General features: G+C 39.6%; 1 protein-coding gene, 5 non-coding genes and 1 pseudogene across 6 annotated transcripts; all 7 read left to right on the plus strand.

Moving 5' to 3' along the window:
* The first annotated feature begins 1,558 nt into the window (after positions 1-1,558).
* On the plus strand, positions 1,559-1,719 carry LOC133741579 (U1 spliceosomal RNA). Its single transcript, XR_009862023.1, has one exon. It is a non-coding gene; the product is annotated as a U1 spliceosomal RNA (small nuclear RNA).
* Positions 1,720-3,078: 1,359 nt separating this feature from the next.
* Positions 3,079-3,196, plus strand: LOC133741612 (U5 spliceosomal RNA). Its single transcript, XR_009862055.1, has one exon. It is a non-coding gene; the product is annotated as a U5 spliceosomal RNA (small nuclear RNA).
* Positions 3,197-4,603: 1,407 nt separating this feature from the next.
* LOC133741601 (U2 spliceosomal RNA) lies at positions 4,604-4,799 on the plus strand. The gene has a single exon (XR_009862045.1). It is a non-coding gene; the product is annotated as a U2 spliceosomal RNA (small nuclear RNA).
* Positions 4,800-6,491: 1,692 nt separating this feature from the next.
* Positions 6,492-6,607, plus strand: LOC133741616 (U5 spliceosomal RNA). Its single transcript, XR_009862057.1, has one exon. It is a non-coding gene; the product is annotated as a U5 spliceosomal RNA (small nuclear RNA).
* Positions 6,608-7,307: 700 nt separating this feature from the next.
* LOC133737760 (1-aminocyclopropane-1-carboxylate oxidase homolog 1-like) lies at positions 7,308-9,715 on the plus strand (annotated as a pseudogene).
* On the plus strand, positions 7,317-7,468 carry LOC133741606 (U4 spliceosomal RNA). The gene has a single exon (XR_009862048.1). It is a non-coding gene; the product is annotated as a U4 spliceosomal RNA (small nuclear RNA).
* Positions 9,716-10,876: 1,161 nt separating the features above from the next.
* LOC133737761 (probable 2-oxoacid dependent dioxygenase) lies at positions 10,877-11,479 on the plus strand (the record flags this gene model as incomplete). Its single annotated transcript, XM_062165257.1, has 1 exon — positions 10,877-11,479. A coding segment is annotated over one exon (489 nt), but the record flags the coding sequence as incomplete, so codon positions are not given.
* Between the last annotated feature and the right edge of the window lie 4,521 nt (positions 11,480-16,000).

Consider the following 16,000-nt stretch of genomic DNA (forward strand, 5'->3'; position numbering starts at 1 on the left):
AGTTAAGACATTGATAACTGTATTAAAGCTAGTACGGTTCAGGTTGGACAGATTCAGTTTGTCCATTGCTTTAACTGAGTTAGATACCTTAAAGATCATTACTTTGGCTGAAATTTTGCAGAGATGATATATACATTAGTACTTAAAAACTGAACGGTCGAGATGTGGATATGAGACCGAAAAGTGACTCTGAACTTAGGGATGACAAAAATCTCCAGCGGGGCGGAGCTTCATTGGATACCCGCCCCTAATGGGGAGAGAATTCGGAGACAAATGGGGAATGGGGATGGGGATCCCCAATCCCCGCTATCTAAGATTGGGGATAGGGCGGGGATGGTGTTATGATCTTCATCCCCAAACCCGCCCCAATAATATATATAAAATTTATATATTTTTAAATTTATTTATATTAATATATTTTTTATAATATAAATCACAAATATATACATTTACTATTTTACTTTAATGGTGTTTTGACTTTTGCACTCACTGAATTATGATTTATGAATTTAATCATGTTTTAATTTTATTTGTTGTAGATTTTGATTTAAAAAAAAACAATATGAGAAAAAAAATATTTTATTTATTAAATTCTTATGAGGATTTGGGATGGGTTTGAAGGCTTAGTCCCTACTGGGGATAGGGACGGGGAATCCCCAATATATTTTTATTGGGGATTGGGGCGGGGATGGGGGTGGAGAATGAACCCGGGGATGGGGATGGTATTGTGATCCCCATCCCTAACCCGCCCCATTGCCATCCTTATCTGAACTCCAACCTCGCACTTTAATTTCAGAGCGAGGCCTCGCTTTGGATAGGATCTGTATATATATATAAGTGCTATAGCAGTGGAAAAGACATCGAAAAACTCTTGCCAATTAAGTGTTTAATCTGCGAACAAAAAATAAAAACTGATCAACCAACAGTATACGAACGTGAACTCCATAGCTACTATAAATCTAATTTCTCTTTAAAACGTCACGGACACGAACACGAATATGAACTTGTTTGATGTATACTTTTACAGATTATATAACCCTTTTGGATAATTCCATTTGAGTTATACAAGCAAATTTAGAACGAGACCCTTCCACATTCGAGCAGAGTCTGCAAGAGAGGTTGGCCAATCACCTTCTGTTTACAAGAGAGATGCACAAACATCCCAGTTTTGTTCATTATTTCAATCTACATCAAAAGTCTAGTTATCTATCAATATCTTCCCAGGACATTGCCTACCCTTAAGTTGTTGCTTTCACTAATACATATATAACGATGCCTTATGCCCTTGGGTTGCTTTCATTAAATTCAATCTCTATCATGCGATTCAGAATTAAAACACTCAGATTGAATTGTTAAAACTATCAACAATGTCTCGGAATACTGAATTGAAAGGGCAAGCTACGAAGATACTGTGTGACAATAGAAGATGTAGCTGATACATAGTGTACCATTTGGTTTTGTGGTCTTTGGTATGTATTAGTTCCGTCCCACATTGACTACATGAAGGAAGTGGGAGGCAAGAATGGGTATAAAGTAGCTGGACCTATGCAATTGCAATATACTTACCTGGACGGGGTTTTTGGGCGATCAAGAAGGCCCATGGCCTAGATTGGTGACCTCCATTGCACTTAGGAGGGGTGCTCATCTATGGTCTCCCATAAGTGGGAGAGCCAACGTCATAATTTGTTGCCAGGGGGCATGCGTTCGCGCAACCCCTTACAATCCTAGTCCTAATTTTTGTTTCAATTTTGTGATATATGATTTTTGTTTTATATTTATGGGCTTGTCCAGGTAACTAGTAGCATTCAATATTTTGACTTTAGTGTGTCCAGCAACATCACCAAGATTTCCCAAATTCGTTGTTGATAGTGTTTCTGGACAATTCTGGTCGAGGCAGTACCGATACTTGGATTTCTGGCACCAGTTCTGGTCTCGCCTTTCGGGTCAGGCAGCCATTCCGGTTTGTATATGACTTGAGTACGTGTTTCATTTTATAGACTACATGCAGTTGACATGTTCTGATGCTAGACCCACATCTGACGATGTAATCTATGGTTCTAATATATAGCTTTCTCGGTATGACGTGCAAGACTACGCCAAGAGAAAACTCCTGCTATAACTTCATATAGTTTCTAATAACGACCATCATGCATCTCCGGTAGACTGAAGATCATGATGTTCATCGCAGTGGGCGAAGCTTCTGCAAGTACCGAATCATAATCATGTAAATTGGATCCGGTTTGAATACAACAAAATCAATGGGACATATGGTCTTTGATGTATGGCAAGAAATGTTTCACATTTTATGACATCTGTAATAGACCAGAATATTGTCTCATTCTGTTACTTGCACTAGCACAAAGGTAATGGTTGCGGTGACTTTGTAAATACATTAAAATTTAAAAGCTGATTATGAGTGACAATTTTACATGAAGAATATCAGTGGCTAAAGGTGCAGCAACTTATTGCACAGAAAAGTCGGACGTGCAGCTTCGTTGTAATCGCACGGGGTTGTCTGGGAATTCTAAGTACTCATCTCTCTTAGTTGAAGTTAGCTTGGAGTATATTTTTATAGCCGACAACTTCTAGTAATAGCTAGGAAGCTTGGCTCTATGGCTCTCTACATATATATCCAAACTAATATTTCATACACCTGTTTTAGTAAGATAGCTATGGACCATAAGTTACACTGATTAAGTGAAACCTCATATCTTCAGTGGGTGGGAATTATTGGTATAGTCTAATACGAGCAAATACATATCCATGGTTGAGCTTGAAGGCCTAAATGATGAAATTAACAAGGAACTGGGAAGAACTTTAGTACTTTAAATGAACTTTTTTTTGAATCCCCCTCCTCCTTTCAAATCGAGTTGCAGAAGTAAATTGGATTTGTAATTAATCATATTATGAGGCTATTTGGATTAGTAATGGATAGTCTGAAACGCCATATGGTGGTTTTTTTGTGGAAGTTAACTTAATGTGTAATAGGCGCAGAGGTTCCCACATCGGCCGATAGAGAAAGAGCTGTCTACAGTGATGGATATAAAATAAAGCAGCTCAGTTTTGTTTAACTTACGGAGCCATGCGTTGAGCACAGAGCGAACTATTCTTTCGCCTTTTACTAAAGAATACCGTGTGCGCGGCGTTTTAAGTGGCATACGCCTATTTTTGAAAGGGTGCACCTCTGTGGGTGCCTCTCAGAATATAGTTCAACTTTATTGTTTCAGACTTTCAGCCATTTGGAATATGAATCACCTTATAGTTTCAGCGAACATTTTGTTCAGAGATTTGCGGATGGTAAACTGTTCCGAAAATGCATGTGGGTACTCCAATTTGATTACCCGATTATAAACTTAAACAATAAATATCATACCGTAGTTGATAATGATTTTTCTAAGAGAGCAGCACTTGAAGCCAAATATCAGAATGTTGTATCAACCTCTACGCGACAAGCAATTTGAGTATGATTGGGAATGGATCAGCTGTGAAGCTACCAAGCTGTATCAGCAATAGCAGCAAATCAATCGGATAAAGATCGAAGAAGATGAAGGCTGAACTAAAGAGAAAAACCAGGTTGTCAGAAGAAGAGTGGAAGAACACATGCAACTTGGTGATGTTGAACAAAGCAAGCTGCTTCCAGAATCCATACAGGAGTAGAAACTTTTTTTTTTTTTTTTTTTTTTGGGGTGGCGGTTGTAGCTGAGAAACCTGTTTAATTTTATACAGTTTTCTCTATTTAAAGCTTTGCAAATAAACTGTTGTAATATATTTCACTCTGATTTAACATTTCAGCTCTGTGCTAGGCTTGTTGATAGAAAGTTGTTCATATAGTCAATTAGTTAACTGTGGACTCAGTTCAAGCAACACTGTTAAAGGCAAATTCTCATAGAAAAATACGAAGGTGGAAAAGAGTAGTTGTTGGAAGCCCTTACATTATAGATTAGCTTTTAAAAAGAACTTGTAGAAGTGTGATTTCTGTACCAGATAATCTCAAGTCGAATTGCAAGCTATAGACTTTATTTCCATGTGTTGAGATTGTTGTTGATGCACCGGAAGTTGTTGCGGTATGTTAGTGTGAAGATATGAATTTAGTGTACGAGCTAATTTGATGGATGAAACTAAAACTTTGTTGCTGCGTTAATTGGCCGATTCCTACTCTGGCAACAGAGATATCAGTACAAAAGTTGGATGAAACTGCCGCAATGGCTTTCGGAGACCAACCACCTTTGGTACCATGAGAATCACTACTATTCTGCTAAGATGAGATGCCTGAAACAAAGGCTGCGCTCCATGTCTTTAATTTTTGTCGTATAAGTGGGACTCTCATTGTCCCAAATCTCCTTTTCAAGTGTTCTTTGCAGATGGCAGAGATGGCCAATTACCCTGGATTTAAATTTGGATAACATTCTAATATGGGGTGGACTACAAGTGAAGTATAATGCCATGACTTTGATTAGTATCAGTGTAAGCAATCACAAATTCATCAGTAAAATGCTTAACCCTTCTGCAATTATAAAAGGTGAATGAGTATACCACATCCTTACTGACAAAAGAACTGAAGTGTACAGCTGTATAAAAGGAGGAGAGCTAGACTAAACAAAGCATACCTTTCTCGGCCTTTTGGCTAAGATCAAGTGTAGTATCTGTTCTTATCAGTTTAATATCTGATACGTGGATCAATGATTCACACGATATTAAATTAATTTTTTGAAGGGGTGAGTCCACCACAATAGCTTGCTATTGGGACTTACGCGTGTCATCCTTGCGTTGCACTACAGCAAGGTTTTGGCGCACCCTACCAAATCCAGTTTAAATTTCAGACAATGTTACTGGAAGAGAAAACCTTTACCTGCTAAAACAATCGACTCAAGAACTGTAAAAAGAGTCTTCTTACCTTTACCTGCTAGTTTATTTTTTTTTTGTTTTGGTCTGAAACGGTAAATGTATCTAATGCAGATAGTTGAACTGTCTCAGTGAGAATTAGCTAGTGATGCTGACGGTGCACTGACGAGTGTTGCAATGTTGTCGGGTACTGTTAGTTTTAGATGTGTTTGGTCGAAGAAGATAGAAGTTCGTGCAACCCATATTTATGTAGGTTGTTTTCAAGGCCATTGTTGTATTTGATATTTGTTTAGAAATGCAATACTCAGATTTTATGAAAGGAACAAACCAGGTTCTTCCAAAGCCAAACTATAATTTCGTAGGCTAGTTTATTCCCCCATACCAGATCAAGTTCAAATTTTCTGCTTCATATTTGTATTACAATATTCAACATTTGAATCTATTGAACAGTAACTCATTCTGTTCTACTGCCATTTATCTGAGAAATAATTTTTCTTATTTTTGCTCTAAGAGAAGCCAAAAGTTGAAGTCTGAGAAGTACTTTAACTTCTTCTTTTGCTCTTAGAGAAGCCAAAAGGGTTGGTTATAGGGGGTTAAATTCCTGTGAATGTTGAAGAAGGTGAAGTCATTGTTGCAAATGCTTGGAACAAAATAGTTCTATAATAAATTGAGTTTGGTAATTACTTCAGATAGCATGCTTAGCGGTGATCTTTCAAGCTATGCACTCAACCTCTCCTCTAGAGGATAATAAGGACTAATAAGCACATAGGTGACTTCCAAAAGAGTCCTTTCGGGTGTTGAAACTAGTTATATTCATTTTTTATGAAGCAACTGGTAGAATATGTTTGGTTCTGGTACTGGAACTCGTAGGTTTAGCAAGATAGAAGAGGATGAGTATTATGCTCTCATATCAGAAGAACCTAGAAGTTTCTTCATCAATGATCAGGGTGAACATTTCATCGCAAATGTTGGCAACTCTAGTCTAGGGCTGCTCCAGATGACTATATATCAGATGCACAATTGGTAATCGATCAAAGACATGGTCTAGTACATGGCAAGCAATGCTTTTAATATTAAATTTGGTGTTTGAGAACATTTTCATGGTCAATGTCACAAACACCTACTAATATTTCAAGATTTTTGCCATCTATGTGTCACATTAATGGCTGCAAGGAATTCTATTTTGGGCTTATTAGCCATCCATAGTGAAGCTGAGTGACATTTAAATGAAGAACAGCAGTACTCGAACCTGTGAGCAATAAGTCTGCAGCAACATTATTGCTGTGCAGGTCTTCAGTTCTTTGTGAGAGCATACTAGTGACACTAATTATGAACCACACAAGAAATTCGGCTGTTGCAGTTTCAATGTAATAGGGGTGGGCGTCCAATGTACTCTTAATTCTCTCGTTTTTTCGACATTAGGAGTTTAGTTTGGCTAGAGGAAGTCCGGGATGCTTGAAGGACTAAAGGAAATCATTATAGTGATGTTACTTCGTTCTTTTATCAAGTCCATTTGGATCTCTCATATCATCATATGGATGTGAATAATAATATGTGACAGGCGCTATGAGTCCCATACCTTATGAGAGCATGAAATGTCTACTGTCAGGGCTATAAAATAAAGCATCTCAGCACTGTCTAACTCACGGAGCCATGCGCTGAGCACAGAGCGAACTATTCTTTCGCCTTTTACTAAAGAATACCGTGTGCGCGGCGTTTTTAAGTGGCATACGTTTATTTTTGAAAGGGTGCACCTCTGTGGGTTCCCCTCAAAATTTAGTTTTGAAATGCTTATATTATGAAATTACTGTTCAGAATCAAAAGACTGCAATTCATGAAGCTCCTGAAGAGCAAAACTTTTTGATGCGTACTCATGAAATCTGTGTCTGATCAAAAAAATGAAACTGACTATAAGGCTTAATCTTCAAAAAAAAAAAAAAATTAGATAAATCCGATGAACCTATTATGTAGAACAAAGAAATTGTATGTTAGAGTCAGCAAAACTGTTAAAATTTCAAAAAATAGTAGCAACTCTCTCAGGTAAGCCGCAGTGAGTACAAAAATAGAGGGGGTAAAAGCCATTGCCCTCTAGCTCTTACAGAGAAAGTTTGGCTCGACTGTAGTCTCCCTAGTGCCTTCTTTCCCATTCAAAATGGCATATGCAACTTTCTTGGATGGGTAAGGTTGTTCTGGATGGAATTAGTCCCCTTCCAAAGCGCTATACAGTTTTAGTTCTAGTTGATACTACTTCAAGTTTGACTGGTTGAAACTAAGCACCACTGAACAGATAAAGAGAATGGGGAAGCCAAAGACCAAAGAGAAAGGGTAGCAAACTGCGTAGATATATACTAGAGCTAGCGTGGCTTTGGGTATTTTCCTATCTATTACAATCGGACAGTATCCCACATCGGAGAACACACAAATCTGAGTTGGTATTGCAATTATAAAAACAGAACTAATTTGCTGATTACAGTATCTTTGCGCTTGGGGCAATGACGCAGCTAATGAGGTTCTAACCGAGGCGCGTCTATTGCTGGTTGAAAACTATTTCCAAACCCCCTCTTGGGCCTGGGTTAAGCCCAGTGCCCTCGAGAATTTCTGGAAGGGCTCCCTTCGGGGTAAAGCCCTACAATTCTTAGTTGAATATTTATTGTGTGTTTTTAGCCACAAAGACGTAGAGATTGATTGATATTGGCGGCCAATTAATGTTTATCCAAAGCGAAACCCATTGACTAGGCTGTCATTCTTAAAAGGATGGAGTGTAAACAAAGCCTAGGGATTAAAGCATAAAGTAAAGAAGAATGTATGGGCTATATAGCCCAGCTAGCTGTCTCTCTGTATCACCCGACCGTGTGGAAAACCAACCTAGGCACTTCACCTTGGGTTTTCTTTTGGAAAGCCTATACCTATCTAAAGGTTCCGTAACTTATGTCACCGAAAGTGTAGATTCTTTCCAGTTTAGCTTAGGCACTTTCCCTATGAATTGTTGAGAATATTAGACGCGTTCAAGTTTACTGTAAAGACTGCCCGTAAGGAGTTCGACGAAATGCCTGAATGAACTTGCTTTGCGTTTTTCTCATTTTTTCTGCAGTGTGTTTTCAACATTAACCAATTTGCAGGGTGAAATTTCTATTGTTTGCATGATTGCATTGAATATGTAATACATGATCGAAGTGCTTGGTTTATTTACATATTGCTCTTTCTCCTTTCCATATAAAATAGGCAGTAGGTTTTTCTCCCTCAGAAACAGAACGACATCTACAATATTTCAACAGCCAAGTAGTTCCAGCCAAACCTCTTAACTAACCAACAAAGTTATGGCAGATGCAGACTACATGGTAGAAAAAGAAAAAGAACTGTATGCGTTTGATGACCTTAAAATAGGTGTCAAAGGGCTCTCAGACTCCGGCGTGGCCAAGATTCCCAGAATCTTCATCCACCCACCGGAGACTGTAAAGAACACAGCACCAGATGATGGTGTCAAACTTCAAATCCCAATTGTTGATCTCAGATGCATTGCCAATGATCACGCTCGAGAAGGAATAGTGAAGGCAATTAAAGATGCATGTGAAACATGGGGGTTCTTTCAGATAGTCAACCATGGAGTTCCACTTGGCACTTGCTGTTATGGAGGAGATGCTTCAAGGTATTCGTAGATTTCATGAGCAGCCTGCAGAAGACAAGATGGAGTTGTACTCTCGTGACTTCAAGAATTCGATCAACTTCTATTGCAGTGGAGATTTGAAAGTGCGTGCAAAATCAGCAGCAGATTGGAGAAGGTGTCCTGCAGAGCCGCAGATGATAAATGGGACTTTGAAGCACTGCCTCAAGTGTGCAGGTATTTCTATAGCTCTAGAGACTAGAGCCTTGAATAACTTTATAGTATGTATCCTTTTTTCTATGTATTGAGTTTTTCGCAATTCATAATTTGGTTTGTTGCAGACGAGAAATAAGTGAGTACATCAAAAACTTGATTGAACTTCAGAATGTGCTATCCGAATTACTATCGGAAGCATTAGGGCTTAGCAAGGATCACCTAGCACGCATGGGGTGCTTGAAAGCTTTCTCATTATCATGCTTCTATTATCCAATTTGCCCCGAGCCTGAACTGACTCTAGGCACAATCAAACACTCAGATCCCTCATTTCTTACCTTAGTCCTGCAAGACGAGATTGGAGGGCTCCAAGTTCTCCATAAGGATCAATGGGTTGACGTGCCGCCAGTGGATGGAGCATTTGTAGCAAATCTAGGTGACCTTATGCAGGTACTTCTCTGTTCTTAAATATTGCTTCAACACATCCCGAAAAACAAAAACAAAAATAAAATATATCATAGATTTTAAACCTGGGTAAAATAATCTGGTGTTAGTACTAGTACTACTGTCTCACATCTTTATATCTTCAGCATTTTTTCTCATCAGAGAATGAAGTTTCTTTGCTTCTGCTTGTGAACAGCTCGTTACTAATAACAAGTTCAAGAGTGTGGAACATAGAGTGCTAGCTACCCCGCTTGTCAAGCCACGAATATCAGTTGCATCTTTCTTTGCTCCTATGGATAGCGACAAACGTGTCAAGCCATACGGGCCTATAAAGGAGCTTCTATCTGAGAACAATCCCCCAATATACAGGGACACCCTTTACGGAGAATATACTGGGTATTATAGAGTTAATGGACAAAATGGCAGTTCTGCCCTGCCTAATTTCAGACTGCATTGAGGCCATGCTATGGACCTTCTTGAATGCCAAAATCAGATCTATTACAATGCACTGCATGAATGCTAAAATGTTTTAATAGCATGTCACTGCTGCCTCAGTTTCACTTTGGAAAGCATCTTAAGCCTATATTGTAATAAAAGTTATTGTTGTAGTCTCTACTCTCTAGTAAGCATTTTTATTTTTCAATAAAGTTAAACCCTTTGTTATCTGAAGGACGAATATCGAGCAAATTTATGTTTCTAGAAGAATTTTAGATACCCCAAAGATAAAACAACGGATTTTTGTATATAATATAATCCTGCAGGGAACGACTAAATTTTACCAGAAGATGGATGAGATCTGTGAGCTGCAAATGTTTGGTTTGTCCTTTCAATCTCATACGTGAAATAAGGGTGTACTTAAAAAGTGACTGATCTGGAGAATATGTTGTCCGAGTTACTGTCAGAACCTTCTTGACTTTATGCAGTCAAGTTATATTTTTAATCCTAGTGCTAATGACAAACTCAAGCCATATGGGTCACTACCTATTACAGAGTTAGTGGACTTTATGCTAGCTACCAGTTTACCATCATGAAGAAGAAGTGGCAAAATCTATAATAATGACGTGGATGACAAGGAAAGCATTGTGAACTATGAAGTTTCAATAACATGTAATGCAAATGGCAATTAGTTAAAGTTAATTATTGCCTTATTGGCTCTCTGAGTTTGAGCCAAAAGGATATTCAGTCCAAGAGGAGAGAATCTGATCCCTCTTCTTTCAGAACTCATACATAGACTAAAGTTCAGCTAAATATACATAAATATAAGAATGTAAACAAACAGAACCAAATACCTTGTGAACCCACGAATATCAGTTTAATTCCTATCTTCTTCTTCTGTTCTTTATGGCATCAGAGCTGTGCGCCTGTGCATCTATCTAAGGTAAGAATCTTGATTTACATAATATTGGAATTGAAAGACAATATACTAATTACAATAAATGGATGAAAGTCAATGAATCAATCCTCTTAATTAACTTTGTGATCAGATATTGATTTGCAGATTAATTGATAAGTCAGACTTTCATAGTATGAAATATGAAAAAAAGAACTCAGGTTCTGTTCCTTGTTAAGAGTAGCATCACTTTGCGTTCTCCATTGCATATAAAATAGGCAGTAGTTTCCAAGTTTCCTCACTCACAAACAGAACCATGCACCTTGTGAAACCTTGTTTACCTTCAAAAGGCATAGGCATCTTCTCACACAGATCCAGCCAAAACCTCTCAACTAACCAACAAAGTTAAGATGGCAGATGAGGAATACAGTACTGCAGAAAAATAAAAAGAATTGTATGCTTTTGATGATCTGAAAATTGGTGTCAAAGGGCTTTCAGACTCTGAGGTATCCAAGATTCCCAGAATTTTCATCCACCCACCAGAGACTGTAAAGAACAAAGCACCAGAAAATGGTGTCAAACTTCAAATCCCAGTTATTGATCTCAAAGACATCGGGAATGAACACAGTCGAGAGGAAACGGTCAATGCAATTAAAGATGCATGTGAAACATGGAGGTTCTTTCAGATAGTTTACCATGGAGTTCCACTTGCTGTTATGGAGGAGATGCTTCAAGGTATTCGTAGATTTCATGAGCAGCCGGCAGAAGACAAGATGGAGTCGTACTCTCGTGACTTCAAGAATCCGGTCAACTTTTATTGCAGTGGAGATCTGAAAGTGCGTGCAAAATCAGCAGCAGACTGGAGAGACACCTTATTCTGCAGAGAAGTAGATGATGAATGGGATTTTGAAGCACTGCCTCAAGTCTGCAGGTAGTTCTTTAGCTCAGGAGCCTATACATACACTTGACCTTTATTTATAATGTATATATTCTTTTTCTATGAATTGAGTTTTGAACGATTCATCACTCTGTTGTAGACGTGAAATAAGTGAGTATATCACAAATTTGATTGAACTTCAAAATATGCTATCTGAATTACTAATCGGAAGCACTAGGGCTTAGCAAGTACGATCACCTGGCACACTTGGGCTGCTTGAAATCTTTCTCATGTCATGCCATGCCACTATTATCCAATTTGCGTGCCCTGAGCTCGATTTGACTCTAGGCACAATAAAACATTCAGACCCCTCATTTCTTACCTTAGTTCTGCAGGACGAGATTGGGGGCCTCCAAGTTCTCCATAAGGATCAATTGGTTGATGTGCCGCCAGTGAATGGAGCTTTTGTAGCAAATTTCGGTGACTTTGTGCAGGTACTGTATTCTGTTGTTACATATTTTCTCTTCAATATAAACATCCTGAGAAACAAAAACGAAAAGAAAAATATATCTCTGATACATTACGATTAATTAATCTTATATACCAGGCTATAATACTCAGATGTTAATGGTTTAAGTTGATTGTTACTATTGTATTTCTAAACTTCACTTCAGGAGCCTAAAAACAGCTGATTACTAATAACAAGTTCAATAGTGTGCAGCATAGAGTGCTTGCTACCTCGCATGTCAAGCCACGAATATCAGTTGCGTCTTTCTTCGTTCCTATGAATGGTGACAAACGTGTCAGGCCTTAAGGATCTATAAAGGAGCTTCTTATACTCACCTATATGAGAGCCATGCTATCCAAATTCCAGATTTTCTTGGTCTTGATCATTGAGGCACATATTCGTTCTAGCTCTGTTTGGAGTACAACATTGCTTGATTCCATCAACTATGGAAGTTGGGTTCTCAGAAAGGGTTTTGGGTGGTTCAAGATGGGGTTTTGGGGTTGCGAAACAGTCGACGGTGGTTGAATATCTAACACGATTCAAAAAAAGAGGTGACACATGGAAGAAGAACCCGACCGCCACTAAAGTAAAGAGTGAGGGAGGGTTAGAGAAGGAATACCAATTTTTTTTTTTCATTGATCACGTCCTAATCAATGTTTCTATTCATACCTCTAAAATTGATGATTGGACCTCTATATTTTCTCAAATGATAGTTGACTTTATCAACTCATATAACCAATGAGAACAAAAGAAAATAGAACAAAACACAAATTTGAACAAAAAATAATGTGAAACTTATCTCGGTAGATCACAAATGCTTCCATTGGTATCATAACAACATAGCCTTCTCTTTTTCTTCATTTTTGTTGTAATCACAAGGCCCTATATTCCTGCAAGAATGTGTAAACCACAACGCAAGAAGGGGCATTGGACAAAATCATATAGATTGAACATGAAAGAAATTGGACAAAAAAGGCATGTTGACTAACAACATAGCGTTATTTGATTGACAAACCTTTCTGAGACGAGACAAAGTATATGAAGTCTAAAGAAATTCTTTATAGCTTCAATTCCCCAACTTTTTTGGTCATGAATCAAAAACGAAATTGTGTTTTTTCTCTGATAATTGATTCATTAGCTTTTTCCTTTGGTGTTTCTTTTACATTTGATAGTATGTAGCTGCGATTTGGATTTTGTAGTTGGAGAACTAGTCAACCGCAAAAGTAATATGATGAAAGCCTGAGTTCTGATGATTTGGTTCATTTTTCCAGAGGCAAAGAATAAGAAATTGAAGCAATAGTTCACCAACAACAAATGATGAAAGTATTGTGCATGTACAATGGTAAGAGAGTGGTAAATTTTTTTTTTTTTGAGGGCAACGGAAGACTAATCCATTGATGTAAAATCATGACGACCTCACTTGGTCAAGCATGAAGGGTACAAACCACCCCTCATATTACAATGCATGCTCATCAGAGAAACTGAAACTCAAAGAAAATCCAAAAAAACTAAAATCCAAAACGAAAACTACCAGCAAAAGCAATAAACTAAAAAAACAAGAACCCTACATCTTCTAGCGTATGACACCTCTTTGATCCCTTTGACGCCTAAGACCCTTGTGGTGTACGTCGCTAAGACCAAACATGCCCCATCACACTCTAGAAGACGGAGAGGAACATCTCCTACGCAGACTGGGAAGCAAGCAAAGCCACTGCCCCCTCATGCCCACCATGCACACTATCAGGACCCATGGACTCCGAGTCTCCACAGATAGACGCTGCCACCTTGACCTTGTTTTTATGTCCCCGAGGCCTGCCCTTCTTCTTGTAGACCTTGGGAGGAGATGACACCTTCACCTCCACCAAACCATCAGAGGAAAATGCCAGCCCTAAGTTTTCTGGTTGCAGAGTAGCCGGAACAAGAGCTAGACCATGTTTAGCCCTTTTACCCTCCTCAGAGTTCTCCTCCTCCCTAGGACGACGGACACCAACCACTGGAGCCACAGCAGAAGTACCTTCAAAACCCTGCGAAGGCACCAGCTCCGGAAGAGGCCGAATCTGCACAAGTTTCTTCTTCAGCATGCTAGGCACCTTGAACGTCGAAAGCAGGGAAGGAGAAGGCTGGGAGTTAGCACTAAACACGAGGGCGGGGAGCGCCGAACCCGGTGCCTGCGGCAAGCCCTCCTCCACCACAGTATCAGCCTCCACCTCATCCTCCCTAGGGCATCTCTGCCCTCCATGATTCAGCAGGGCGCACAGCCTGCACCGCCCCAGGAGCCTCTCATACCTGAACCGCAATGTGAGAACATCAACATGGGAAACCCTGACCCTTCGATCCAGGCGAACCGGGTCGATGATGGGCAAAGTGAGTCAAACCCGAGCTTCTCCACGACGCAGGGCCACACGGTCCACCTCCAACACTTCTCCAATCGTTCCTCCCACCAGCCGGACTGTGGGTTCCGTCAAGATACCCGATGGAATACTTTGAAGCGCAACCCAGATCCAAACAAAATCAAGCTTCACAGCAGGGATCTCTGAGAAGCCATCATAATCATTCAACAAGATCATGGCACGTTGGAAGCCCCACGGACCTCCCTTCTTCACACGAGCAACATCACGTTCGTGGGTGAACGTAAACAGAAATCGATCACCCCGTGGCTGGACCTCCACAGTCCCCGTCAATCGCCACATAGATCTCACTGCACTCCGGAAAGAGTCCAAAACCACCGTCCTACAGGTATTAAGTTTCCCTACCAAGTAAAAGTGACAAGCGAGGAACTCCTTCCCTAGAACCCTAAGGTTCCCCAAATCCACAGGTTCTTCACCCTCCCTGAGCGACAATTTGGTCGCTAGCCTGGCAGTCATGGAAGCAATAGCAGCAGCCATGAACCGGGACGCCACACAACTTCGAAAAACTCAAACCCTAACCCTAGCAGAGCGAGAGAGAGGGGGAGTAAAAGTCGCGGTATTTTTGTATTTTGCTTTCAGATGTAAGAGAGTGGTAAATTGTAGGGGTGGACAAAAACCGAATTGAGGCTGAAAATCGATCGAACCGGGCGGGTTTTTCCGGTTCGGTAACCTAACCGATGACTTTGTGACCGAAAGTTGACAGAACCGGACCGAACCGGGTGTGAATCGGGTCGGGCTCGGTTTTGAATCTTGGACCGACCGGTTTAAACCGGATCGAACCGATATTTAAATAAATATATTTTAATTATTTTTATATATATTTTTTTTTATACATGTCTTCAGATGACTGGTGGAACACAAGGGCTGAGTAGACTACACCACACCAGATCACTCGACCTTAGAAAACCCTAGACACCTAATCGAGCGACCTCATTTCCACCTCAGTCTCTCTCTCTCTCTCTCTCTCTTTCTCTCTCTCAGTTTCTCAAATACTCCGCCGCTCTCATTCCAGCGATCAGCGGCCGCCCTTCATCGATCACCTCTTCTTCTCTAAAAGCCCAAAACCTCTCGCTCTCGCCGTTCACTCTCCCTCTCTTCCAGATCGGGTCGGCCCCTCTCCTTTCATTTAAATTTTTTGATTTTGTGTCTTGATTTTCTGATGTAGGGATCTCCGATCTCAAACACTATTGTCAGTATTGTGTGTGTGTGTGTTCATATTTTGATTGTTAATATGTTGCCGTTTTGGGATTAGGGTTTGAAGTTTCACTTAAATTTTTTGATTTTGTGTCTTGATTTTCTGATGTAGGGATCTCGAACACTATTGTCAGTATTGTGTGTGTGTGTGTTCATATTTTGATTGTTAATATGTTGCCGTTTGAGATTAGGGTTTGAAGTTTCACTGTTTGTGGGTTTGTAATCTGTGTTTTAAAGTTTTGAATTAGGGCTTTTGTTAAACGGTTTTATGATCTGTGATTGGGTGATACTTGTTTGGTTGATTTGTGATTCTGCGATAAACTAATTTGTGATGTGGGTGATAAACTGATTTGTGATGTGAGTTTAAGACTCTGGGTTTCAGAAGGGTTTTATGGTAATTGAGATATGAGAAACTGATGGTGAGATAATATGTTGGGTTGATAATATGTGGTTATTGATAAACTGACTGTAGTTTATTTATTCTTTTTGAAATTGATAATATTTTGGGTTCATGATGCAGGATAGCTGATGGATGAATCGTCGATTCCAAATCAAGGAGCCGGGACTGAGATCACTGGAAGCA

Source organism: Rosa rugosa, chromosome 3 (genome assembly GCF_958449725.1).
Source record: "Rosa rugosa chromosome 3, drRosRugo1.1, whole genome shotgun sequence".
In the NCBI taxonomy this organism is placed as follows: Eukaryota; Viridiplantae; Streptophyta; class Magnoliopsida; order Rosales; family Rosaceae; genus Rosa; species Rosa rugosa.